This window comes from Oncorhynchus gorbuscha, linkage group LG06 (genome assembly GCF_021184085.1).
Source record: "Oncorhynchus gorbuscha isolate QuinsamMale2020 ecotype Even-year linkage group LG06, OgorEven_v1.0, whole genome shotgun sequence".
In the NCBI taxonomy this organism is placed as follows: Eukaryota; Metazoa; Chordata; class Actinopteri; order Salmoniformes; family Salmonidae; genus Oncorhynchus; species Oncorhynchus gorbuscha.
The window spans coordinates 7,806,009-7,831,827 of NC_060178.1; the positions used below are offsets into that span (position 1 = coordinate 7,806,009).

Consider the following 25,819-nt stretch of genomic DNA (forward strand, 5'->3'; position numbering starts at 1 on the left):
ACTACCGGAGCACGAAATTAAGACGTTCATAATGAGGATGTGACTTCATGTATCTGGTCTTGCATCTCTCCTAGATGTCCGCCACAGCAGTGATCCGTGCTTGAAGCGGAATAAAAAAAACAAAATGCTGATCCTCATTTAAGATGACGGAAGCAGTTTAAGGTGCTGGAGTAGTTTACAGATGAGCACCACTCCAACTCATGCAGTGATTGCATCTCTTCTAGATTATGTAAACTACAAAACACACGGTGGGCAGCAGGCTTGAGTTATCCATCACCTGACTTTAGGGCCCTGTATTATGTCACGACGGTCGTATAGGTGCAATAAATTAACTCAATTTCTGAGCGCAAATTCAACAGAAATGATGCAGGAAAGCTAATCTGTTTCTAACAAATTATTTCAGAACAGTCATGTGCTTTGAGGTAGAATGACCCATAAAATAGTGACCATTTTACTTTGACAGAAACGTGATTTATTGTTCTGTTTGAACAGTTTATGCAATGATTGACTTTTTGTTGCCTGGGATTGAGGCTGGAATATGTGGTACTAAAAGCATGTTTGTTACCTTGGTTGCCAGTGATTTCCTTTGTTGTGAGAGGCATTAGTTTGTCTTGTGGAAACGTAACAATTGAATGACTGTTAAACCAAAAGTTTAAAAGGGGTTCAAAGACACCCGCTGAAAGTTGGCACAGCCACTAAGGGGCTCTAACAGACACCCATCATGGATGCACACCTAGGTTTGCCACTGAAAAAAACAAGCTAAAAGGAAAAACCCACAGCAATTTCAAATAGGGAGTAAAAAGACTACGGAGCAAAAACAAGCAAGGGAAACCAAAACTCAACCTTTCAAATTTAAATTGAACTCACACCTAGCTCTCAAGCTCAACTGGAGCACTGTGCCGGGCCGGTCTAAGTAGACCCTTCCCACAGATGGAAACCAGCAGTTGTAACAACTGACGAGGTGACAATCTGTGCTAAAATTCAAGGGGAAAGAAACCCTGTAACAAGTGAACATACAGTACAATCGCTGTAATAATGCGTATATTCTGAACTAGTGAGTTAGGTTTCCCCCTAAATATGCAGCTACACTACAGAAGTCATGGCTAAAACACATTTGAAATGTAATCAGTTATTTTGGGCCACAATTCAATAATTTATTGAAGTCAACTGTCAAATGCTACATTACCATGTTAAGTCCTACATATGAATTTGTTTGAAATGTCATTTAGCAGACTTCTTAAAATAGTTAAGTGGGACATCACAGGCAGAGAGAACATTTGTTCTCAAAGTAGACTCAAGAGGTAGGGGGGGGTGATGAAGAGGATTAAATTGTATGTGTGGTCCTTCTCTAGCTCAGTTGGTAGAGCATGGCGCTTATAACGCCAGGGTAGTGGGTTCGATTCCCGGGACCACCCATACGTAGAATGTATGCACACATGACTGTAAGTCGCTTTGGATAAAAGCGTCCGCTAAATGGCATATATATATATATATATGTATGCATGTGTCCCAGCACCCCAATGGTGGAACCAGCTTCCCCCTGAAGCCAGGACCGAGTCCCTGTCAGTCTTTTGAGACCATCAAATCCCAATATAATGGTCTCAAAAGACAGACAGGGACTCGGTCCTGGCTTCAGGGGGAAGCTGGTTCCACCATTGGGGTGCTGGGACAGAAGAGCTTGGACTGGGGGAGCTGCCCTCCTGTCGGGCCGGGAGTGCCAAGAGGTGGTGAACAGTGCCCTCAGGTTGGTGTAGGGCTCCTGTTCTGTACCTAAGCAACACAGGGTCAGACTTATTCTATCCTTTTGATAGGTTAACCAGACAACTTTTAAAGGCATCTATTAAACCTCAGACACAAAATTGCTAGCCAGCTGGTGGACCTGTCCACAGTGATACTTTAGTGACCCCTACTGGTAAGTCAGTACTGCCAACAGCAACTATTACAGAGCCAGCTTGCAGTGATCTGTCAGTCACAGAACTGTGACCAAAACAGGCACTAGCAGCCAATCACATTCACACGAACTACCAGAACACATTGTAAAAACTTTATTGACTACCTTAACAGAACAAAAGACCCAAGATACTGCTGCTGACTGTAGGGTCCAGATAGAGGCAGGGTGAGGATAACAGAAACGGTAAACAAAATAAGTAATAAACTACAGCCTACATAAATAAAAACAGTACCCTTACTGTGTGCCAAAATCCTGAAGTACCCATTAAATGCCAGTTGCACTGCCATTCTGGGCAAACTAATTTGCCTGTGTCCTTTGTGGCACTTCACTATATAACGGGACATTAGTACAGGGCCACAGTCCAAACTAAAAACCCTCACTCTATGCCCTTGGGGGAATAAAGTCACCATCTTGGCAGGCAGTGCAAATTATTAGCCAAGCAAGGGAAGCTCACAACGTAAGCCCCCTCAGCCCTCGTTTTAGTGGTCAATTTACAAGTGAACGTAAATAAGTTCTAAATTGTACTACTAATGCACATGACAGTACAAACATCTCATAAAGTACTATTTGGTTAGCTTTTGGAAATTGTATTACTACATTTATCTTCAATGTTCCAGCTACAGGCTAACGGTAGGTAACTAATTAATTTGCTAAGATATTTAGACATGCAATTATAATTGACTGTAGCACATAAAAGCACCCACAAGCTACATTTTACATTTACATTTAAGTCATTTAGCAGACGCTCTTATCCAGAGCGACTTACAATACTATGGTGGCTAAAAGACAAATCGCAGGAGGAGCAATAGATTTCCAGGTAAGGGCAGCCATTTTAAAAATCCTTCCATGCCCTGCAAATGTACACTCAACCTATAATGCTGTCTGATATCAGAAGTGTCCACTTAATGAGGGCTGAAGGGGGTAGGGTGCATCTTAAGTGTTTGGACTGTAGCCCAGGTGTGCTAAAACTAGGGTCTAAACTAATTGACTATCAAGAAACCAGAGCAGTGTTACAGACAGGACCCCCCCCCCCAGCTACTGTTAAATCAGTAAATGTACCATTTCAGTTTTACAATCCAGGATTCAAACAGTCTAGTCTCTTGAACTTGGCCAATCTCTACATTCACTACAAGATTTAGCTCACGATTTGGCCCACATACAATGCTTAGCTTGATACATAGCACATGTATTGGATAACACCAGCTGTAGGTAGTAACCACCACTTCAACATGATGGAAGTCAATCAGCACACTTCTGGTTCTGAAACCAACACTCCAGAGAAACCACAGGATGGGCAGCCATTGTGGTGGGAAGCCCCTCCCATCTATGGAACCTGAAACAGAGGAACACTTGAGGTCAACGTAGATCCAAAACATCACCTAGGCTACAGTAACACCCATACATAGTTAATATCAGAGCCTCAGAGTGGAGTTAGAATCAGAGGCTGTTACCAGCTCTCATACGAGGTGTCAGAAAAGTTATTTTAGTTTTGTCATCACTGGCTCACTGCTACTATACACCAACAATCACTAGAAGACAAAGTAGTGTCTGAGCAGTACAAGTGGTTCTTTACCAGAGGGCTGATGGATCACTGCAGGTCACATGGTCTCAGCTTGACCAACCAGACTGCAGCATTGAGAGTCTGGTGGGAGAAATCAGACCAATCATGTCAGTGATGCTAACTGGTGAGGGTCCAAAAAGACAATTAGCACAGAAAAATGATATATTTTATATATATATTTTTTTTAGCTAAAAAAAACAGGTCTTTCTCAGAGTCACTAATATCGATCATTATCATTCAGTAGCAGAACTGGACAAAGTTATCTTCATAGAAAGACCAGCAGAAACAGTCAAACGACACCAGAGACCATAAGTTAACACCACTGGCTCAAAGTCCTAGTGCGCAAGTGGAGAGCCTGGTTTACCTGAGGGATGGGGTGGAGGGCGGTCCAATGCAGGTCACATGGTCTCAGACTGAAACCAAACTCCTGGCGGGTTGATGGTTATAAAATTAATCAGTAGAATACCTCACCAGTAATACTGCAACAGTCACATTTATTTAACTAGGGAAGTCACTTAAGAATAAATGTTTATTTACAATGACCGCCTAACCTTATCCTAGACGGGCCAAATGTGCACAGCCCTATGGGACTCCGGTTGTGATACAGCCTGGAATCGAACCAGGACATGTAGTGTGAGAGCCTTTGCCTCGCACTGCTGCACCACTTGGGAGCCCAATACTACAATCAGAGCCTCAGAGTAGAGTTAGAATCAGAGGCTGTTACCAGCTCTCATACGAGGTGTCAGAAAAGTTATTTTAGTTTTGTCATCACCGGCTCTGCTCCTTAAACCTGACCAGGTGTTAATAAGTCAGATTGATTAATGAGACTCACCTGACGACGTGATGGCAGCTTCACATCACGGACTTCGTACAGCCGCCTCTACAGGCCAGAACAGCTAGTCGGCCTGGTGGTGCCATCTGAACCCCTGTTACTGAAGAGACAAATGGTCGATTAGTTCAACTGTATGAGTAAAGTGATTCAAGGTCATTAAGGCGTTGGCTCGGTTCTATTAAGGCCGGGCAGCTAACTAGTTAACTAATAAGAGTTTAAAAATATATTTTTTTAAAAACAGGTCTTTCTCAGAGTCACAAATATCGATCACCATCATTCAGTAGCAGAACTGGACAAAGTTATCTTCATAGAAAGACCCAATATTAGTTCTAAAAAATAAATGCGCATTATCGACCCACGTGGTGTTAGCTGTTAAGTAACGTTAGCTTAAAACAGGTTAGCATGTAATATACTTTAAAAAAACATTAGCTAGTAGTTAAGGTAGCAACCTACCTAACTATGCGTATTCCACTACATTAATCCTCGAAATAAAACCGGGAGAAAAATAGCTAGCCAAGTTCATTCGTAACCCAAAATAGCTAAAGCAAACGAGGTGCAGCATAAATGAAGACCTAAACTAGCTCTCAACAAGTCTGCAAATGATTACTCACCAAAGGGATCGAGTCATTTTATTGCGGATGCATGGTGTTCGCTGTGCGACTGCCAAAGAAAACTTAGTTTTATAATGATAACCATAATTCTTCCCGGTGGATTTGTGAAGTTTACCACGCCGTGTCTTTGGTAGTGAAAGACTGAATGAGCTAAGAGCGGGGTATTTATAAGGCTTTTTCCTGTCTGGGGTGGACCCCACCGGATAATCAGCCAATTATTCGTCTGTAGTTCTGAGCTACAGAGGCTCCCGTAGATTACACAAGAATTGGCTGTACTGCAATGACTACAAATCCCACGAACATTTTTTTTTATGGCGAGCAATTTCAAATACTGTTACCATCATGTCTAGTTCAGACGGTATTTACAGTGAAAGGTTTGTCCCTGACTATTTCTTATGCTTTATTGATTAAATAGTTTACATTCCATTCAAATGGAAGTCAACAGTTAAATAATTATGATTTCCTACTAAAGTCTTACCTAAAGATATCCACTATAAACACATTGGGATCCATTACTGACCGCAGCACTGCCGAAAACAAAAAGCACTGTAACCTGATAAGTGATCGTCACAGGATGTATTTTATGTTCCAAGATGGATGCATTGTAACGGATCCATTTTTACCAAAAACCCACAGAGACAATGTCTGTATATAATATATCATATGGTCTAGACATTCTACCACAATAAGTTATTATTCTTACATCAACTTTGATTTGATTCTCCCAGTAGGCTCCACTCTTTCTCAGTAAACTCCATTAATAAGAAGGCAGAGAGAGTGGCTGGCTGCTGAGACTGACTGGCCAGTGGCAGTATCCAGTGTGATACTTAGCAGATACTTTCATCCTAAGTGACTTTTTATTGGTACAGTGAGTGCATACAAAGGTATGTGTACAGGGTCACGGTGGGTAATGAACCCACAACCTCACCACACACTAATCCACCTAAGTCACAAAGGACCACCATGTGTAGGTTATATAGGGCTGGTTTCCCAAACACAAATGAAGCCTAGTCTTGGACTGAAAAGCACTTTCAATGGAGATTCTCCAGGACTCGGCTTAATTTGTGTCCGGGAAACCAGCCCTTAGTGTAACAGTGTAGGCCCAGGCTATATGGGTGTCGTGAACACTTGTCAAAACCAGTCATACCTCTTTCTGTCTCTTCTCAGCTGCCTCTGCTAGCTGACGTCTCCTCGTCTCCTGGGAAGGAAGCAGAACATGATGTTGAGTGTTTCAGTCATAGAATTACATAGATAAGGGATTTATAGGATATCTGTGGTTTCACTACCGGTCAAAAGTTTGGACACCTACTCATACATGGGTATTTCTTAATTTTAAAAAACTATTTTCTACATTGTAGAATAATAGTGAAGACATCAAAACTATAAAATAACATATGGAATCATGTACTAACCAAAAAACAGAGGCAGTAGGATGGTTTGTAATGCTTCGTGCTGGTAGAAAGCCATCTTTACTTCTTGCTGAAGTGGGGTGCGGCCATCTTTACTTCTTGCTGAAGTGGGGTGCGGCCATCTTTACTTCTTGCTGAAGTGGGGTGCGGCCATCTTTACTTCTTGCTGAAGTGGGGTGCGGCCATCTTTACTTCTTGCTGAAGTGGGGTGCTGCCATCTTTACTTGTTGCTGCGGTGGGGTGCGGCCATCTTTACTTCTTGCTGAAGTGGGGTGCGGCCATCTTTACTCGTTGCTGCGGTGGTGTGAGGCCACCACTAGGTAGCTGTTTGAGGTGAGGTCCTTGGTGTTGGAGGACATGGGAGAGGTCTTCCCCTCCACTCTGGAGATCTGGAGCATCCGACATGGGTCGTGTTTCAGAAGGTAACTCTCAAAGGTCTCCCAGCCTCCTGCCACACGCACCATCACATGCTTGTTGTGTAGCATCTAGGAGAAGAAGATTACATTATTGTCCATTCAGTGTTCACAAATTACCATGTGTGTTCTGCTTTATCCCAGGCAAGGCGAATAACAAACGTATGTAAAAAACTGGGATAATCTTTAGCTTTCAATATAATTTCACGGTGTAGTACAGGGATATTCAAATCAGATCCTGGAGGTCTAGAGTACCGCTGATTTTCTATTCTACCTGACAATTAATAGCACCCACTTGGTGTCCCAGGTCTAAATCAGACCTTGATTAGAGGGGAAGAATAAAAAATAACAATGGAACTGGCTTTGAGGTTCAGATTTCTGCTGATTTTCTGTTCTACCTGATAATTAAACCAGTTAAACGTAACAAAAATGTCATTCAAAAATGTATCGGGACAGCAGCGCATCAAATCTCTGTGAGAGATGAAGCCTTTAGAGAGACAGAGATGAGTTGCCTCAACAGCTTCCTGTTTTGGTCTAGCTGTCGACAGGGACAAGGAACTGCCCTGTTCCATTATTACATTCAAGCTGCTGGTAAAATGACAATTTCAGCAAATTGCTGCTGTTGCTATCTGCTGCATTCTGAAGGAGATTGGGCATCGATAGTAATGCATTTAAAACTCCTGATAATACTGTGTGATGATTTTCCACTTTGCTCACCAATCAATCAGCTTAATGTACTGTCTCACTAATCATTCAGCTTAATGTACTGTCTCTACTTGCTCACCAATCAATCAGCTTAATGTACTGTCTCACTAATCATGGGGCGGCAGAGTAGCCTAGTGGTTAGAGCGTTGGACTAGTAACTGAAAGGTTGCAAGTTCGAATCCCCGAGCTGACAAGGTGCAAATCTGTCGTTCTGCCCCTGAACAGGCAGTTCACCAATCAATCAGCTTAATGTACGGTATCTACCTTCTTAAGGCACAACAGAGAGTAGTCTGCCATCCAGAACCTCTACACCATGCGGTGTCAGAGGAAGGCCCTAAAAATTGTCATAGACTGTTCTCTCTACTACCGCATGGCAAGTGGTACCGGAGTGCCAAGTCTAGGACAAAAAGGCTTCTCAACAGTTTTTACCCCCAAGCCATAAGACTCCTGAACAGGTAATCAAATGGCTACCTGGACTATTTGCATTGTGTGCCCCCCAACCCCTCTTTTTACGCTGCTGCTATTCTCTGTTTATCACAAATGCATAGTCACTTTAACTATACATTCATGTACGTACTACCTCAATTGGGCCGACCAACCAGTGCTCCTGCAGTGGCTTACCAGACTATATGCATTGTGGCCCACCCACCACCCCCTCTTTTACGCTACTGCTACTCTCTGTTCATCATATATGCATAGTCACTTTAACCATATCTACATGTACATACTTCCTCAATCAGCCTGACTAACCGGTGTCTGTATGTAGCTGCACTACTTTTATAGACACCGCGTCTTGTTCCTTTGGAACAAAGGATACATTTCCACCGGTCCAATGTCCACTGCTCGAGTTTCTTGGCCCAAGCAAGTCTCTTCTTCTTATTGGTGTCCTTTAGTAGTGGTTTTCTTTGCAGCAATTCGACCATGGAGGCCTGAATCACGCAGTCACCTCTAAACAGTTGATGTTGAGATGTCTGTTACTTAAACTCCGTGAAGCATCTATTCGGGCTGCAATTTCTGAGGCTGGTAACTCTAATGAACTTATCCTCTGGGTCTTCCTTTCCTGTGGCGGTCCTCATGAGAGACAGTTAACTCTAATGAACTTTTCCTCTGCAGCAGAGGTAACTCTGGATCTTCCTTTCCTGTGGCGATCCTCATGTGAACCAGTTTCATCATAGCGCTTGATGGTTTTTGCGACTGCACTTGAAGAAACTTTCAAAGTTCTTGAAATATTCAGTATTGACTGACCTTCATGTCTTGAAGTAATGATGGACTGTAGTTTCTCTCTGCTTATTTGAGCTTTTCTTGCCAAATATGGACTTGGTCTTTTACCAAATAGGGCTATGTTCTGTACACCCCCCTACGTTGTCACAACACAACTGATTGGCTCAAACGCATTAAGTAAATCAATTCCACAAATGAACTTTTAACAAGGCACACCTGTTAATTGAAATGCATTCCAGGTGACAACTTCATGAAGCTGGTTGAGAGAATGCCAAGAGTGTGCAAAGCGGTCATCAATGTAAAGGGTGGCTACTTTGAAGAATCTCAAATATAAAATATATTTTGATTTGTTTAACACTTTTTTGGTTACTACATGATTCCATGTGTGTTATTTCATAGTTTTGCTGTCTTCACAGCGTAGCCTAGTGAGCACTAGTAACCAAAAGGTTGCAAGTTCAAATCTCCGAGCTGACAAGGTACAAATCTGTCGTTCTGCCCCACTGTTCCTAGGCAGTCACTGAAAATAATAATTTGTTCTTTACTGACTTGCCTAGTTAAAGGTAAAATAAAAACTCTACAATGTAGTTATGTTTTATTTATTTTACCTTTATTTTACTAGGCAAGTCAGTTAAGAACAAATTCTTATTTTCAATGACGGCCTAGGAACAGTGGGTTAACTGCCTGTTCAGGGGCAGAACGACAGATTTGTACCTTGTCAGCTCGGGATTTGATCTTGCTACCCTGCCGCCCCAGTTTAAAAAAATAAAACACCTTATACGAGTAGGTTTCCAAACTTTTGGCCGGTAGTGTACATTAACATTCACACCTCATATCCAAATCTAAGCAACATTGATTTACACACATATTTAGATCGTTTACGATTTGGATATAAAGTGTGAAAATGCGAATATAGGGTACAACACAGGTCATAATACAGCCTTCTTTCACCTGGAGTGGTGACGTGACCCACGTACCGCTACGGATCCCACCCCAACGAGGATATAGTATCCGTTTTCTGACTAGTATCAAGCTGCGGATTGGTAGTATTGTTTCATGTAATGTATTCAGTGAATTTTATTAGATTAAGCTTTTAGGTTTGTGAGTGCAAGTAGAAGGAATGTTAACTCACCCTACTTGCTGTGAAATGCCAATGATATCCTTTCATGTTTCTTTCCCTAAACAGTCTTATCGCTCTGTCAAACAGTACACACTTTCAAATTCTTGTCCTAGGCTACTTGGCTAAGTACTTACACCAGGCCAGCTAGTAAACATTAGCATGACAGATCTAGATACATGTTGAATTTCCATAGGCTCGGGCCACAATCTATGACTAGATCAAGTTCACCGTTATAAATCGTTGACCAGTACAGCAAATTAAGTAAAACCACAAATCCTTTCGCTTTGACCAAAGCGCTACACCGTAATGGTAAACGAAGTCAAACGCTACAGTGCGATAAGTCGCAATGTTATGAACAACTATACATAAAAAGGTTTAAACATTTTTCTGTAAGAAAATAATTCCTACAACGCATCAGTTCTTTCCAGCTCTATTCTGTTTGAAGCCAAGACTAAAGGATTAGACTAATTTAGAACGTCGTCTTCGATTGGAATGTCATTCGGATTGATTCTTAGAACACATCCATTGTGTCAAGTCCATTTTAACCACTGACAAGTGTTCATGTAACATTCCCAGGCAAATCGCTAGAGCCAGCTGGCGAACATACGATTGCGTTACTCTACATATCCCCATTGATAAATCAGCACTGCGAATGGCCACTATTAGAGACAGCATGGATAGCAGTGATGGATCATACAGACAGAGTTGCACTAGAACTATGAACCAACTAGATACTAATCCAGTATCAATGTCATTCACACAAAGTTCTAGAACACATGTTATAAAACTTTATTGACATCATAAAAATATTACAACTAAACACCAGTCTCTACACTGGAGATCAACCATACTGTTGCGACACCAGTTGTAGGGTACACTTAAATACGTATTTTTTTAAATGAAGTAAATAAGTCCGTTAAGAACAAATTCTTATTTACAACAACTGCCTACACTGGCCAAACCTGGACGACGCCCTATGGGATTACCGATCATGGCCGGTTGTGACACAGCCTAGATTCAAACCAGGGTGTCTGCAGTGAGGTCTCCAGCACCTTAAGACAGGTGCGCCACTCGGGAGTTTACAGGTATGGCAAGCAGAGGGAGGGGTGACGAGTACATTGTAAATTAAAGTTTTTGACAACTGGGCTCTATTGTCTACTTCCAGAGTCATATGACCTCAATACCATTTATGCCTCTGCATCTAGTTTGAAATGAAGTAGCTAACTGGCACAATTGTAAGTCAGCGTTAGCGAAATGAAGATTGTCTGTGGTATCTGCTAACGCTATAAGCAATAGCTGGCTACTTCCTTTAAACTGGATGCAGACCTAACGGATATCCATGACGTCAGACTGGAGAAGTAAATAAAAGGCCCCATTAAAAAGAAACACTGAAGTATCCCTTTAAGGGCCAGCAGTACTTCCACATTCTGGGCCAACCAATTTGCCTGTCCTTTGTGGCACTTTAGGATATAACTGGGCAGTAATTCAGGTGTGATAAAACTAGCCTGTAGTAATTGTTTTGTGGATCGGAAAGCAGCGCTTTATCGCAGACAGCCCTCCCCATCTCAGCTACCGTTACACCTTCTCAGTTTAACAATTTAGAGACACCAAGAAATTGTCACAACTCGCTAAATTGCAACATTGATATCATTATAGGTTATCAGAAGTGTCCACTTAATGAGGGCTGAAGGGGGTAGTGTGCATCTTAAGTGTTTGGACTGTAGCCCAGGTGTGCTAAAACTAGGGTCTAAACTAATTGATTATCAAGAAACCAGAGCAGTGTTAGACAGGACCCCCCAGCTACTGTTAAATAATTACATGTACCATTTCAGTTTACAATCCAGGGTTAAACCAAACAGTCTAGTCTCTTGAACTTGGCCAATCTCCACATTCACTACAAGATTTAGCCCACATACAATGCTTAGTTTGATACATAGCACATATATTAGATAACACCAGCTGTGGGTAGTAACCACCCCTTCTGGTTCTGAAACACACCACTCCAGAGAAACCACAGGATGGGCAGCCATTGTAGTGGGAAGCCCCTCCCATCTATGGAACCTGAAACAGGAACACTTGAGGTCAACGTAGATCCAAAACATCACCTAGGCTACAGTAACACCTATACATAGTTAATATCAGAGCCTCAGAGTAGAGTTAGAATCAGAGGCTGTTACCAGCTCTCATACGAGGTGTCAGAAAAGTTATTTTAGTTTTGTCATCACTGGCTCACTGCTACTATACACCAACAATCACTAGAAGACAAAGTAGTGTCTGAGCAGTAAGAGGGGTTGTTTACCAGAGGGCCATGCAGGTCACATGGTCTCAGATTGACCAACCAGACTGCCTCACTGAGCGTCCAAGTCCTGTTGGGAGAAAGGTTGAGAAAGATGAATACCTCACCAGTAATACCACTGTAAGTCACAGAATACCCTACTGTCACAAAGATGTTAACTAACAAGAGCCTCAGAGTAGAGTTAGAATCAGAGGCTGTTACCAGCTCTCATACGAGGTGTCAGAAAAGTTATTTTAGTTTTGTCATCACCGGCTCTGCTCCTTAAACCTGACCAGGTGTTAATAAGTCAGATTGATTAATGAGACTCACCTGACGACGTGATGGCAGCTTCACATCAAGGACTTCCTACAGCCGCTTCTGTAGACCGAAAATCACCCTCATTTACAGATCCCCTGAAATACAACACATGTTACTGACACGACAGATGGTAATTTGAGACACTTAATTTATCATGCAGTTGTTAACTAAAGTTTTGTTAAGGCCGGGCCAACTAGCTAACTGGTTAACTAATACGAGTCATAAAAACCCAGGTCTTTCTCAGAGTCACTAATATCGATCACCATCATTCAGTAGCAGAACTGGACAAAGTTATCTTCATAGAAAGACCAAAGATAATTATTAAAACGTTGTGCGGTCTAGGAAAAAAAGGCTTTTACATTAGCGCACTGTGGACCCACGTGGCACTAGCTAGGGTCATGTTAATTAACGTTAAACCTTTAACTTCGAAGTTTAGTTTATACCGGTTGGTAATTTACTTTAAACATTAACTAGTTAACATAGGTAACGTATTCTTCCACGAAGTTATTAATTGGAAGAATCGTAAGCCAAAATAGCTGACGTTAGCCATCTTGAAGCAAACTATGTGCAGCGAAAATAAATGACAAAACTAGGCTCAACAAGTCTGCAAATGATTACTCACCAAAGGTAGTTTATCATTTTATGACGGATGTATTGTATTTTCTGTCCGGATGCCAAATATAACCTAGTTTTATAATGATAGCCATAACGCTTCCGACAGACGTCTTAACTCAGTGAAAGAGCGAACAAGGGAAGAGCAAGACTATTTATAGGGCTGTTTTCCTGTCTGACGTGTACGCCGGATAATCAGCCAATTATTCATCTGTAGTTCTGAGCTACAGAGGCTCCCGTAGATCAGACAGAACGATCTGTACTACAAGGACTACAAATCCCACGAATATATATTTTATGGCGAGCAACTTTAAAAACTGTCATCATCATGTCTAGCTCAAACGGTATGTACAGTGAAGGGTTTGTCCCTGACCATTTCTTATGCTTTTTTAAAAATGTATTTTTTTACCAAAGAGATGACTTCCATTTGAATGGAAGTCAACAATAATGCTGAATTTCTACCTAACGATAACCATCATAAACACATTGGGATCCAGTACTGACCCATAGAGCTTATTAGCAGTACTGCTAAAAACTATTTATTTTATTTATTTATTTAACCTTTATTTAACCAGGTAGGCTAGTTGAGAACAAGTTCTCATTTACAACTGCGACCTGGCCAAGATAAAGCAAAGCAGTACGACACAAAACAACAACACAGAGTTAGACATGGAATAAACAAACATACAGTCAATAACGCAATAGGAAAATAAAGTCTATATACAGTGATTGTAAATGAGGTAAGATAAGGGAGTTAAGGCAAAACATAGGCCATAGTGGCAAAGTAATTACAATATAGCAATTAAACACTGGAGTGATAGATGCACAGAAGATGAGTGTGCAAGTAGAGATACTGGGGTGCAAAGGAGCTAAATAAATAACAGTATGGGGATGAGGTAGTTGGATGGGGTATGTACAGGTGCAGTGATATGTGAGCTGCTCTGACAACTGGTGCTTAAAGTTAGTGAGGGAGATATGAGTCTCCAGCTTCAGTGATTTTTGCAGTTCGTTGCAGTCATTGGCAGCAGAGAACTGGAAGGTAAGGCAGCCAAAGTAGGAATTGGCTTTGGGGGTGACCAATTAAATATACCTGCTGGAGCGCGTGCTACGGGTGGGTGTTGCTATGTTGACCAGTGAGCTGAGATAAGGCGGGGCTTTACCTAGCAAAGACTTGTAGATGACCTGGAGCCAGTGGGTTTGGCGACGAGTATGAAGCGAGGGCCAGCCAACGAAAGCGTACAGGTCGCAGTGGTGGGCAGTATATGGGGCTTTGGTGACAAAACAGGTGGCACTGTGATGGACTGCAGCCAATTTGTTGAGTAGAGTGTTGGAGGCTATTTTGTAAATGACATCGCTGAAGTCAAGGATCGGTAGGACAGTCAGTTTTATGAGGGTATGTTTGGCAGCACGAGTGAAGGATGCTTTTTTTTGCGAAACAGGAAGCCGATTCTGGATTTAATTTTGGATTGGAGATGCTTAATGTGAGGCTGGAAGGAGAGTTTACAGTCTAACCAGACACCTAGGTAGTTGTAGTTGTCCACATATTCTAAGTCAGAACCATCCAGAGTAGTGATGCTGGACAGGCAGATGCGGGCAGCGATCGGTTGAAGAGCATGCATTTAGTTTTACTTGCATTTAAGAGCAGTTGGAGGCCACAGAAGGAGAGTTGTATGGCATTGAAGCTTGCTTGGAGGGTTGTTAACACAGTGTCAAAAGAAGGGCCAGAAGTATACAGAATGGTATCGTCTGAGTAGAGGTGGATCAGGGAATCACCCGCAGCAAGAGCGACATAATTTATGTATACAGAGAAGAGAGTCGGCCCGAGAATTGAACCCTGTGGCACCCCCATAGAGACTACTGCCAGAGGTCCGGACAACAGGCCCTCCGATTTGACACACTGAACTCTATCTGAGAAGTAGTTGGTGAACCAGGCGAGGCAATCATTTGAGAAACAAAGGTTGTTGAGTCTGCCAATAAGAATGTGGTGATCAGGTTACAATGCACTGTAATCTGATACGTGATCATCACAGGAAGTACATTATGTTCCAAAATGGATGCAATGTAACTGGTCCATTTTTTAAACCAAAAACCCCACAGAGAGAAATGTCAACAAGAGTCTTTTATTTCTACAAAATTTACATTGGCGTGACTTCATGCCCCTCAAAATGGCAAGAGCACTTGAAGCAATAAGGGAATAGGGAGGAAAAGCACTCGAGTACAAAGCAAGGCAGGTAAAAAAGTAAATACTTCATCAAGTACACACTAGCGACCTGCTAGTTCAGGCATGCTTCTTTCCTTCCATTTCATTGTGGTCGACAGGTAAGGCCAGTAGGCAAAAAAAATCGACTCAAGTCCTATATGTTACCATCGTACCGACAGAACGCATAAATAATATTACTGTTCATGCACAGGTTGAAATGGGGAAAAACTCTAAATCTACGAGAATCAGCCAACTACCCCCATACAACACGTCAATCTGTCAACAATTTCATTATACTTAAATAAAGCAGAGATCAAGATAAATATCCTTCGAACATTACAAACCAATACTAAAGTGGAGCAAGTAACTTCTATTGCACAGACAATAGGAAAACCAAACCTTAAAGTGAAATGTCAATTGAATAGTGTTGGTGCATGAACTCTAAAACAGCATTCAAATGTGGTTCATAAGTAGTTATATAAAATGTCGCTAATTTTCCACACTGATATACAATAGAAAATGTTTTCTGAATCATCTAGGCCTATGTTGAACATTAAGGACTTGGTAGCATATATATATATTTTTTTAGGAGAAATATATCATATAAAACTGTCACAAGAATGAGAACATTCTTTCAAATGTTTTAAATGTCAGAAAATAAATTACAAAAGCAGTAAGCAAAATGGTATAAAATCTGCAAAGTTGAAATGGCAGAGAAAGAGAGAGAGAAATGTAGAGAGAGGGCAAGAGAAGGGGTGAGAGAGAGGGCAAGAGAAGGGGTGAGAGAGAGGGCAAGAGAAGGGGTGAGAGAGAGGGCAAGAGAAGGAGTGAGAGAGAGGGCAAGAGAAGGGGTGAGAGAGAGGGCAAGAGAAGGGGTGAGAGAGAGGGCAAGAGAAGGGGTGAGAGAGAGGGCAAGAGAAGGGGTGAGAGAGAGAGCAAGAGAAGGGGTGAGAGAGAGAGAGAGCAAGAGAAGGGGTGAGAGAGAGGGCAAGAGAAGGGGTGAGAGAGAGGGCAAGAGAAGGGGTGAGAGAGAGGGCAAGAGAAGGGGTGAGAGAGAGGGCAAGAGAAGGGGTGAGAGAGAGGGCAAGAGAAGAAGGGGCAAGAGAGAGGGCAAGAGAAGGGGTGAGAGAGAGAGCAAGAGAAGGGGTGAGAGAGAGAGAGAGAGCAAGAGAAGGGGTGAGAGAGAGAGAGCGCAAGAGAAGGGGTGAGAGAGAGAGAGCAAGAGAAGGGGTGAGAGAGAGAGCAAGAGAAGGGGTGAGAGAGAGAGCAAGAGAAGGGGTGAGAGAGAGAGAGAGCGCAAGAGAAGGGGTGAGAGAGAGAGAGAGCAAGAGAAGGGGTGAGAGAGAGAGCAAGAGAAGGGGTGAGAGAGAGAGCAAGAGAAGGGGTGAGAGAAGGGGTGAGAGAGCGAGGGCAGAGGACTAGTAGATGGAGAGAGCGAAAGGGGGAAAGAGCAGAGAAAGAGTGGCAAGACGCCTGGTACAGTTTATAGATGTACTGTGAGCGTGTATACTGTATGCTACTCATAGCTGTGTCATAGTCACCCTGTCCGTTCCAAAGATCCATCTCTCTTGTACATCTTGGCATTTAGGGGAGGCATGTACTGCGGTGCACACGGCCAACATCGAGCAGCAGAACCTTTCTTTATACCAAGGCGAAGCATGGCAAACTATCCTACTGCCTCTGAAAAAGCTTGTATTTAAAATAGAACATTTTTAGAAGGACAGACAGCCAAAAAGGCATTTTCAAGTCAACTGGTACCAATACTCTTCATGTTGTTGACTGAACCTCAGTGTGGAGACTTTCATAAATCTCTCCATGTCCGTCGATCTTTAGCCCACCTGCCACTGCAGACAGAAGGGGGGGAAAAAGTGAATTTTGTTATTGTATAGGAATGACCACAGCAATTAACAGTATATTGCCTGTATGAAGTTCCCATTCCTATTAAATATATATGTAAAATATTGTGACGATAACATTTCTACGGCTCCAACTGAGCATCAACCAGCAGTTACAATGCATCTCCAGACATGACCTAATCTGTGTTCTAGATGAAAGGACCCAACTTCAGCCCTCCTCCTCCTCCTCCAGACATAACCTAATCTGTGTCCTACATGAAAGGACCCACCTCCTCTCCTCCTCCTCCTCCTCCAGACATAACCTAATCTGTGTTCTAGATGAAAGGACCCACCTTCAGCCCTCCTCCTCCAGACATAACCTAATCTGTGTTCTAGATGAAAGGACCCACCTTCAGCCCTCCTCCTCCAGACATCACCTAATCTGTGTTCTAGATGAAAGGACCCACCTTCAGCCCTCCTCCTCCAGACATCACCTAATCTGTGTTCTAGATGAAAGGACCCACCTTCAGCCCTCCTCCTCCAGACATCACCTAATCTGTGTTCTAGATGAAAGGACCCACCTTCAGCCCTCCTCCTCCAGACAACCTAATCTGTGTTCTACACGAAAGGACCCACCTTCAGCCCTCTTCCCCCTCCAGACATCACCTAATCTGTGTTCTACATGAAAAGGACCCACCTTCAGCCCTCCTCCCCCTCCAGACATCACCTAATCTGTGTTCTACATGAAAAGGACCCACCTTCAGCCCTCCTCCCCCTCCAGACGGAGACGTGGTCATCTCTTGTTTGTTCATCTCCTCCTGTTTCTTTTTCTTCCTCTCAACTGCTTCTGGGTTTTTGACACCCCTGTAGGTTGTCTAAGAGGAGATGGGGAAGTCAGAATGGCAGCTGGCTAAACACATTGTTTGTGGCTCAAATGGAAGGGTTGCAAAAATAATGCTGAGCTGGTGGTGGTGGGGGGAGACGGGGGTGGTGATGGGGAGGATGGTGGTGGGGGGTGGGTGGTGTGGGAAGATGAGGGTGGTGGTGTATGGGGGAGACAGGGGGTGGGTGGTGGTGTATGGGGGAGACAGGGGTGGGTGGTGGTGTGTGGGGAGGAGAAGGGGGTGGGGGAGACAGGGGGTGGGTGGTGGTGTGTGTGGGGGGGAGAAGGGGTGTGGTGGGGAGAAGGGGGTGGTGGTGGTATGTGGGGGAGATGGGGGGGGGGGGACAGGGGGTGGGTGGTGGGTGTGGGGAGGAGAAGGGGTGGGTGGTGGTGTGTGGGAGACAGGGGGTGGGTGGTGGTGTATGGGGGGAGACGGGGTGGGTGGTGGTGTATGGGGGGAGAAGGGGGTGGGGGAGACAGGGGGTGGGTGGTGGTGTATGGGGAGGAGAAGGGGGTGGGTGGTGGTGTGTGGGAGACAGGGGGTGGGTGGTGGGTGGGGGGAGACGGGGTGGGTGGTGGTGGGGGGGAGACAGGGGTGGGTGGTGGGGTGGGGAGGAGAAGGGGGTGGGGGAGCAGGGGTGGGTAGTGGTGTATGGGGGAGACTGGGGGGGGTGGTGGTGGTGTGTGGGGAGGAGAAGGGGGTGGGGGAGACAGGGGGTGGGTAGTGGTGTATGGGGGAGACTGGGGGTGGGGGTGTGGGGAGGAGAAGGGGTGGGGGAGACAGGGGTGGGTGGTGGTGTACAGGGGAGACAGGGGTGGGTGGTGGTGTGTGGGGGAGACAGGGGGTGGGGGGAGACAGGGGTGGGTGGTGGTGTATGGGGGAGACAGGGGGTGGGTGGTGGTGTGTGTGGGGGGAGACAGGGGGGGGTGGGTGGTGGTGTATGTGGGGGAGATGGGGGTGGGGGGGGGGACAGGGGGTGGGTGGTGGTGGTGGGAGACAGGGGGTGGGTGGTGGTGTATGGGGGAGACGGGGTGGGTGGTGGTGGGGAGGAGAAGGGGGTGGGGGGAGGGGGTGGGTGGTGGTGTATGGGGAGGAGAAGGGGGTGGGTGGTGGTGGGGGAGACAGGGGTGGGTGGTGGTGTGGGGGAGACGGGGTGGGTGGTGGTGTATGGGGGAGACAGGGGTGGGTGGGGTGGTGGGGAGGAGAAGGGGGTGGGTGGTGGTGTGTGGGGAGGAGAAGGGGGTGGGGGAGACAGGGGGTGGGTGGTGGGGGATGGTGGTGGGGGGGTGGGTGGTGTGTGGGGAAGATGAGGGTGGTGGTGTATGGGGGGAGACAGGGGTGGGTGGTGGTGTATGGGGCGAGACAGGGGGGGTGGTGGTGTGTGGGGAGGAGAAGGGGTGGGGGGAGACAGGGGGTGGGTGGTGGTGTGTGTGGGGGGAGAAGGGGGGGTGGGGAGAAGGGGTGGTGGTGGAGAGATGGGGGTGGGGGGGGGGACAGGGGGTGGGTGGTGGTGTGTGGGGAGGAGAAGGGGTGGGTGGTGGTGGTGGGAGACAGGGGGTGGGTGGACATGGGGGAGACGGGGTGGGTGGTGGTGTATGGGGGGAGAAGGGGGTGGGGAGACAGGGGTGGGTGGTGGTGTATGGGGAGGAGAAGGGGGTGGGTGGTGGGTGTGGGAGACAGGGGGTGGGTGGTGGTGTATGGGGGGGAGACGGGGTGGGTGGTGGTGTATGGGGGGAGACAGGGGGTGGGTGGTGGTGTGTGTGGGGAGGAGAAGGGGGTGGGGGGAGACAGGGGTGGGTAGTGGGTGGGGGGTGGGTGGTGGTGTGTGGGGAGGAGAAGGGGTGGGGGAGGGGGGTGGGTAGTGGTGTATGGGGGAGACTGGGGGTGGGTGGTGGTGTGGGGAGGAGAAGGGGGTGGGGGGAGACAGGGGTGGGTGGTGGTGTACAGGGAGACAGGGGGTGGGTGGTGGTGTGTGGGGAGGAGAAGGGGTGGGTGGTGGTGTGTGGGGAGGAGAAGGGGTGGGTGGTGGGTGTGTGGGGGGAGACAGGGGGTGGGGGGGAGACAGGGGGTGGGTGGTGGTGTATGGGGGAGACAGGGGGTGGGTGGTGGTGTGTGTGGGGGGGAGAAGGGGGTGTGGTGGGGAGAAGGGGTGGTGTGGTGGGGGGAGATGGGGGTGGGGGGGGGACAGGGGGTGGGTGGTGGGGTGGGGAGGAGAAGGGGTGGGTGGTGGTGTGTGGGAGACAGGGGTGGGTGGTGGTGTATGGGGGAGACGGGGTGGGGTGGTGTGGGGAGGAGAAGGGGGTGGGGGAGACAGGGGGTGGGTGGTGGTGTATGGGGAGGAGAAGGGGGTGGGTGGTGGTGTGTGGGAGACAGGGGTGGGTGGTGGTGTATGGGGGAGACGGGGTGGGTGGTGGTGTATGGGGGAGACAGGGGTGGGTGGTGGTGTGTGGGGAGGAGAAGGGGGTGGGGGAGACAGGGGTGGGTAGTGGTGTATGGGGGAGACTGGGGGTGGGTGGTGGTGTGGGGAGGAGAAGGGGGTGGGGGGAGACAGGGGGTGGGTAGTGGTGTATGGGGGAGACTGGGGGTGGGTGGTGGTGTGTGGGGAGGAGAAGGGGGTGGGTGGTGGTGTACGGGGGAGACAGGGGGTGGGTGGTGGTGTGTGGGGAGGAGAAGGGGGTGGGTGGTGGTGTGTGTGGGGGAGACAGGGGGGTGGGGGAGACAGGGGGTGGGTGGTGGTGTATGGGGGAGACAGGGGTGGGTGGTGGTGTGTGTGGGGGGAGAAGGGGTGTGGTGGGGAGAAGGGGGTGGTGAGTGTATGTGGGGGAGATGGGGATGGGGGGGGGGGGGACAGGGGGTGGGTGGTGGTGTGTGGGAGGGAGAAGGGGGTGGTGGTGTGTATGTGGGGAGGGGTGGAAGATGCCAGAGAATCCAAGAGATGAGCTCAGACATTCTCCTCATACTCACCCGGGTGCTTTAAATAGGCTGATACGTTCCATTTGTTGGAAACAATTGGCTTTGACTGAAGAATTTGTGTCACAGTAAAAAAATACCCACCAGTCTAAACATTGATTGATGAGACTTTAGTAGCCTTGCAACAAGGGTACAAACAACAAAGTTGTTGTTAAAGTCTCTCGTTATATAAGCTACCCTTTTCACACGATATAGCCCGAATCGAGCCGAGCTGCGGTGCGCTGACCCGCTCACACAGCACATCTATCGTAGCTGCTGGAACTGTGCTGGTAAAAGATTGGACGCAGCACAGTAGGGTTTGGGTCAGAACAATAGGGTGAAAACGATTTAAAGGATAGGTCCACTGGTTTTACCTTCTCTCTGCCTTCTCACAATTCACTTTATTACTTGTAAATAAACCGTACTTGGCGTGTATTTTTGTTTATTTAACCTTTAACTAGGCAAGTCAGTGAAGAACAAATTCTTACTTTACAATGACGGCCTAACCCCCCCGGCCACACCCTCCCCTAAACCCAGACGCCGGGCCAATTGTGCGCCGCACTATGGGACTCCCGATCACGGCCGGTTGTGATACAGCCCAGAATCGAACCAGGGTCTGTAGTGACACCTCTAGCACTTGAAACATGGGACACAACACTTTTCATGTCGCGTTTATATTTATGGTCATGTATACTTGACATAGCACAGTCCTATTGTCTATAATATACATTGTCTATAATATATCTATTGTCTATAATATATCATATTGTATATAATATATCATATTGTATATAATATATCATAGTCTATAATATATCATAGTCTATAATATATCATAGTCTATAATATATCATATTGTATATAATATATCATAGTCTATAATATATCATATTGTCTATAATATATCATAGTCTATAATATATCCTATCTATAATATATCATATTGTATATAATATATCATATTGTCTATAATATATCTATTGTATATAATATATCATATTGTCTATATAATATATCCTATTGTATATAATATATCATATCTATAATATATCCTATTGTATATAATATATCATATTGTCTATAATATATCATAGTCTATAATATATATTGTCTATAATATATCATATTGTCTATAATATATCATATTGTCTATAATATATCATATTGTCTATAATATATCATATTGTCTATAATATATCATAGTCTATAATATATCATATTGTATATAATATATCCTATTGTATATAATATATCATATTGTATATAATATATCCTATATAATATATCATATATAATATATCATATTGTCTATAATATATCCTATTGTATATAATATCCTATTGTATATAATATATCCTATTGTCTATAATATATCCTATTGTCTATAATATATCATAGTCTATAATATATCATATTGTATATAATATATCATATGGTCTATAATATATCCTATTGTATATAATATATCATATTGTCTATAATATATCATATTGTATATAATATATCCTATTGTATATAATATATCATATTGTCTATAATATATCCTATTGTCTATAATATATCATATTGTATATAATATATCATATTGTCTATAATATATCATATTGTCTATAATATATCATAGTCTATAATATATCATATTGTATATAATATATCATATGGTCTATAATATATCCTATTGTATATAATATATCATATTGTCTATAATATATCATATTGTATATAATATATCCTATTGTATATAATATATCATATTGTCTATAATATATCCTATTGTCTATAATATATCATATTGTATATAATATATCATATTGTCTATAATATATCATATTGTATATAATATATCCTATTGTATATAATATATCATATTGTCTATAATATATCCTATTGTCTATAATATATCATATTGTATATAATATATCATATGGTCTATAATATATCCTATTGTATATAATATATCATATTGTCTATAATATATCCTATTGTATATAATATATCATATTGTCTATAATATATCCTATTGTATATAATATATCATATTGTCTATAATATATCATAGTCTATAATATATCCTATTGTCTATAATATATCATATTGTCTATAATATATCATATTGTCTATAATATATCATATTGTCTATAATATATCATATTGTCTATAATATATCATATTGTCTATAATATATCATAGTCTATAATATATCATATTGTATATAATATATCCTATTGTATATAATATATCATATTGTATATAATATATCCTATATAATATATCATATATAATATATCATATTGTCTATAATATATCCTATTGTATATAATATCCTATTGTATATAATATATATCTATAATATATCCTATTGTCTATATAATATATCATATTATTGTCTATAATATATCATATTGTCTATAATATATCATATTGTCTATAATATATCATATTGTCTATAATATATCATATTGTCTATAATATATCATATTGTCTATAATATATCATATTGTATATAATATATCATATTGTATATAATATATCATATTGTATATAATATATCATATTGTATATAATATTGTATATAATATATCATATATAATATATCCTATTGTCTATAATATATCCTATTGTATATAATATCCTATTGTATATAATATATCCTATTGTCTATAATATATCCTATTGTCTATAATATATCCTACTGTCTATAATATATCCTATTGTATATAATATATCCTATTGTATATAATATATCCTATTGTATATAATATATCATATTGTATATCATATTGTATATAATATATCTATTGTATATAATATATCCTATTGTCTATAATATATCCTATTGTATATAATATATCATATTGTATATAATATATCCTATTGTATATAATATATCCTATTGTATATAATATATCATATTGTATATAATATTGTATATAATATATCTATTGTATATAATATATCTATTGTATATAATATATCTATTGTATATAATATATAATATATCATATTGTATATAATATATCTATTGTATATAATATATCTATTGTATATAATATATCATATTGTATATAATATATCATATTGTATATAATATATCTATTGTATATAATATATCATATTGTATATAATATTGTATATAATATATCTATTGTATATAATATATCTATTGTATATAATATATCTATTGTATATAATATATCTATTGTATATAATATATCATATTGTATATGATATCAGCAGGTAGGTAGCAGGTAGGCATTTCACTGTACCGTTCACACCTGCTGTATCCTGTGTATGTGACAAATAAACTTTGATTTGATTCTCCCAGTAGGCTCCACTCTGTCTCAGTAAACTCCATTAATAAGAAGGCAGAGAGAGTGGCTGGCTGCTGAGACTGACTGGCCAGTGGCAGTATCCAGTGTGATACTTAGCAGATACTTTCATCCTAAGTGAATTTTTATGGTACAGTGAGTGCATACAAAGGTATGTGTACAGGGTCCCGGTGGGTAATGAACCCACAACCTCACCACACCCTAATCCAACTAAGTCACAAAGGACCACCATGTGTAGGTTATATAGCGCTGGTTTCCCAAACACAAATGAAGCCTAGTCTTGGACTGAAAAGCACTTTCAATGGAGATTCTCCAGGACTCGGCTTAATCTGTGTCCGGGAAACCAGCCCTTAGTGTAACAGTGTAGGCCCAGGCTATATGGGTGTCGTGAACACTTGTCAAAACCAGTCATACCTCTTTCTGTCTCTTCTCAGCTGCCTCTGCTAGCTGACGTCTCCTCGTCTCCTGGGAAGGAAGCAGAACGTGATGTTGAGTGTTTCAGTCATAGAATGACATAGATAAGGGATTTATAGGATATCTGTAGTTTCAAACTATTGGAAGAGGGTAATGAGCATTACAGTTATCATTCAGATAACTTCCATAACACGGGGAGAGACGTTTTCAAAAAATAATATATCTTAGAAGAATCATGTAACCAAGTTGACATGAACAAACACATCTGGGACCAGGTTATGTTTGGTAACAGAATGACAAGGAGGGGCACACTGGCACAAACAGACTGGTACCCAGGCTATAACCAGATAGGGGCGGGTCTGAAACTTGGAAGGTAAGTCTGGTAAGGTAAACATGGAAGAATAAAAATGTGTAGATACCTCGCTAGTTATGTTTACTGTCGACAACCAACACCCTGGCACACCTAGATAGCACTAGTTAGGTTGATCGAAGGACAGAAAATGGGTACACCCAGAGTAGCTAGCTAATGAACATGTTATAATTAACAAGGACAGTTTGTAGGTTTGCAGGTTAACTTACTGGGTCTGGTGTCGGTACCACGTCGTCTCCAGCTCCACCAAGGCACGGCAAGCACATCCCCATACTTTGAGCAAGGCAATCAATTTGTTAGTATCCGTTTTGAATGTTTGCCCGCTAGTTGACTAGAAATAAAAATAAAAAATAGAAAAAAAACTCAACTACAACTAGCAAAATTGCCTAGCTTATTTTATGCATATCGACGAAGCTAACTAACTAGCCATTCCCGCTTGTGCTAAATCTACTAGCTTGCTACTATAACTAAGCAGTTGCTAACTAGTTGTATTGCTAACTAACTACTATTTATCCAAAAATAACCTTTTGTTGAAACGACGCGTCATTTGGTGAAGAAAAAACCCCGTTCAATTTGAAAGACAGCGGAGAAAGAAAAAAGATGACCTAATTTAGCTACTTCACCCATGTAAACACAGAATATGGGCTATGTTCCAGGACATACAAGAACTGGGGCCCATGACTCTCACCTTTGCCTTTTGCGTTGCACCCATAGAAAACGTTGTGATCTGAAACAACCCCCTTTGTCCGGTCAGGCGTGAGAGAAACTGTGGTGCACACGACTGCCATCGTGTGGTGAGGAGGGGACGTTACC

General features: G+C 42.9%; 1 protein-coding gene, 2 long non-coding RNA genes and 7 other non-coding genes across 12 annotated transcripts; all 10 read right to left on the reverse strand.

Moving 5' to 3' along the window:
- Positions 1–2,030: 2,030 nt before the first annotated feature.
- LOC124036984 lies at positions 2,031–5,106 on the reverse strand. The gene is made up of 5 exons (XR_006839092.1): positions 4,956–5,106; positions 4,345–4,444; positions 3,877–3,939; positions 3,525–3,593; positions 2,031–3,284 (listed from the first exon to the last, which is right to left on the reverse strand). It is a non-coding gene; the product is annotated as an uncharacterized LOC124036984 (long non-coding RNA).
- Positions 3,367–3,455, reverse strand: LOC124038835. Its single transcript, XR_006839438.1, has one exon. It is a non-coding gene; the product is annotated as a small nucleolar RNA SNORD60 (small nucleolar RNA).
- On the reverse strand, positions 3,717–3,786 carry LOC124038831. The gene has a single exon (XR_006839434.1). It is a non-coding gene; the product is annotated as a small nucleolar RNA SNORD38 (small nucleolar RNA).
- On the reverse strand, positions 4,201–4,289 carry LOC124038833. Its single transcript, XR_006839436.1, has one exon. It is a non-coding gene; the product is annotated as a small nucleolar RNA SNORD60 (small nucleolar RNA).
- LOC124038829 lies at positions 4,589–4,658 on the reverse strand. Its single transcript, XR_006839432.1, has one exon. It is a non-coding gene; the product is annotated as a small nucleolar RNA SNORD38 (small nucleolar RNA).
- A 5,482-nt stretch (positions 5,107–10,588) lies between the features above and the next one.
- Positions 10,589–13,192, reverse strand: LOC124037475. The gene is made up of 4 exons (XR_006839199.1): positions 13,036–13,192; positions 12,426–12,508; positions 12,120–12,186; positions 10,589–11,881 (listed from the first exon to the last, which is right to left on the reverse strand). It is a non-coding gene; the product is annotated as an uncharacterized LOC124037475 (long non-coding RNA).
- LOC124038832 lies at positions 11,962–12,050 on the reverse strand. The gene has a single exon (XR_006839435.1). It is a non-coding gene; the product is annotated as a small nucleolar RNA SNORD60 (small nucleolar RNA).
- Positions 12,282–12,370, reverse strand: LOC124038834. The gene has a single exon (XR_006839437.1). It is a non-coding gene; the product is annotated as a small nucleolar RNA SNORD60 (small nucleolar RNA).
- On the reverse strand, positions 12,650–12,719 carry LOC124038830. The gene has a single exon (XR_006839433.1). It is a non-coding gene; the product is annotated as a small nucleolar RNA SNORD38 (small nucleolar RNA).
- Positions 13,193–16,533: 3,341 nt separating the features above from the next.
- Positions 16,534–25,747, reverse strand: LOC124037476 (small VCP interacting protein). Of its 3 annotated transcripts, none has more exons than XM_046352213.1 (5): positions 25,695–25,747; positions 25,216–25,279; positions 24,637–24,687; positions 17,819–17,935; positions 16,534–17,069 (listed from the first exon to the last, which is right to left on the reverse strand). In XM_046352213.1, exons 2-5 carry the CDS (start codon positions 25,276–25,278, stop codon positions 17,055–17,057), a joined length of 246 nt encoding a protein of 81 aa, XP_046208169.1. In that variant the 5' UTR covers position 25,279; positions 25,695–25,747; the 3' UTR covers positions 16,534–17,054. The 3 variants fall into 3 exon arrangements, with proteins under 3 accessions (XP_046208169.1, XP_046208167.1, XP_046208168.1); XM_046352211.1 differs by lacking the exon at positions 25,695–25,747 and adding an exon at positions 25,531–25,688; XM_046352212.1 differs by lacking the exon at positions 25,695–25,747 and having other exon boundaries at positions 25,216–25,688.
- Between the last annotated feature and the right edge of the window lie 72 nt (positions 25,748–25,819).

Excerpts from the sequence above, each read along its gene's own strand:
- LOC124037476 (XM_046352211.1), bottom strand. The coding sequence starts at position 25,553 with ATGACGCGTCGTTTCAACAAAAG. Across the intron at positions 24,688-25,215 it reads TGGTACCGACACCAGACCCA|GAGACGAGGAGACGTCAGCT; the intron begins GTAAGTTAACCT and ends CTTCCTTCCCAG. Across the intron at positions 17,936-24,636 it reads CTGAGAAGAGACAGAAAGAG|ACAACCTACAGGGGTGTCAA; the intron begins GTATGACTGGTT and ends ATCTCCTCTTAG.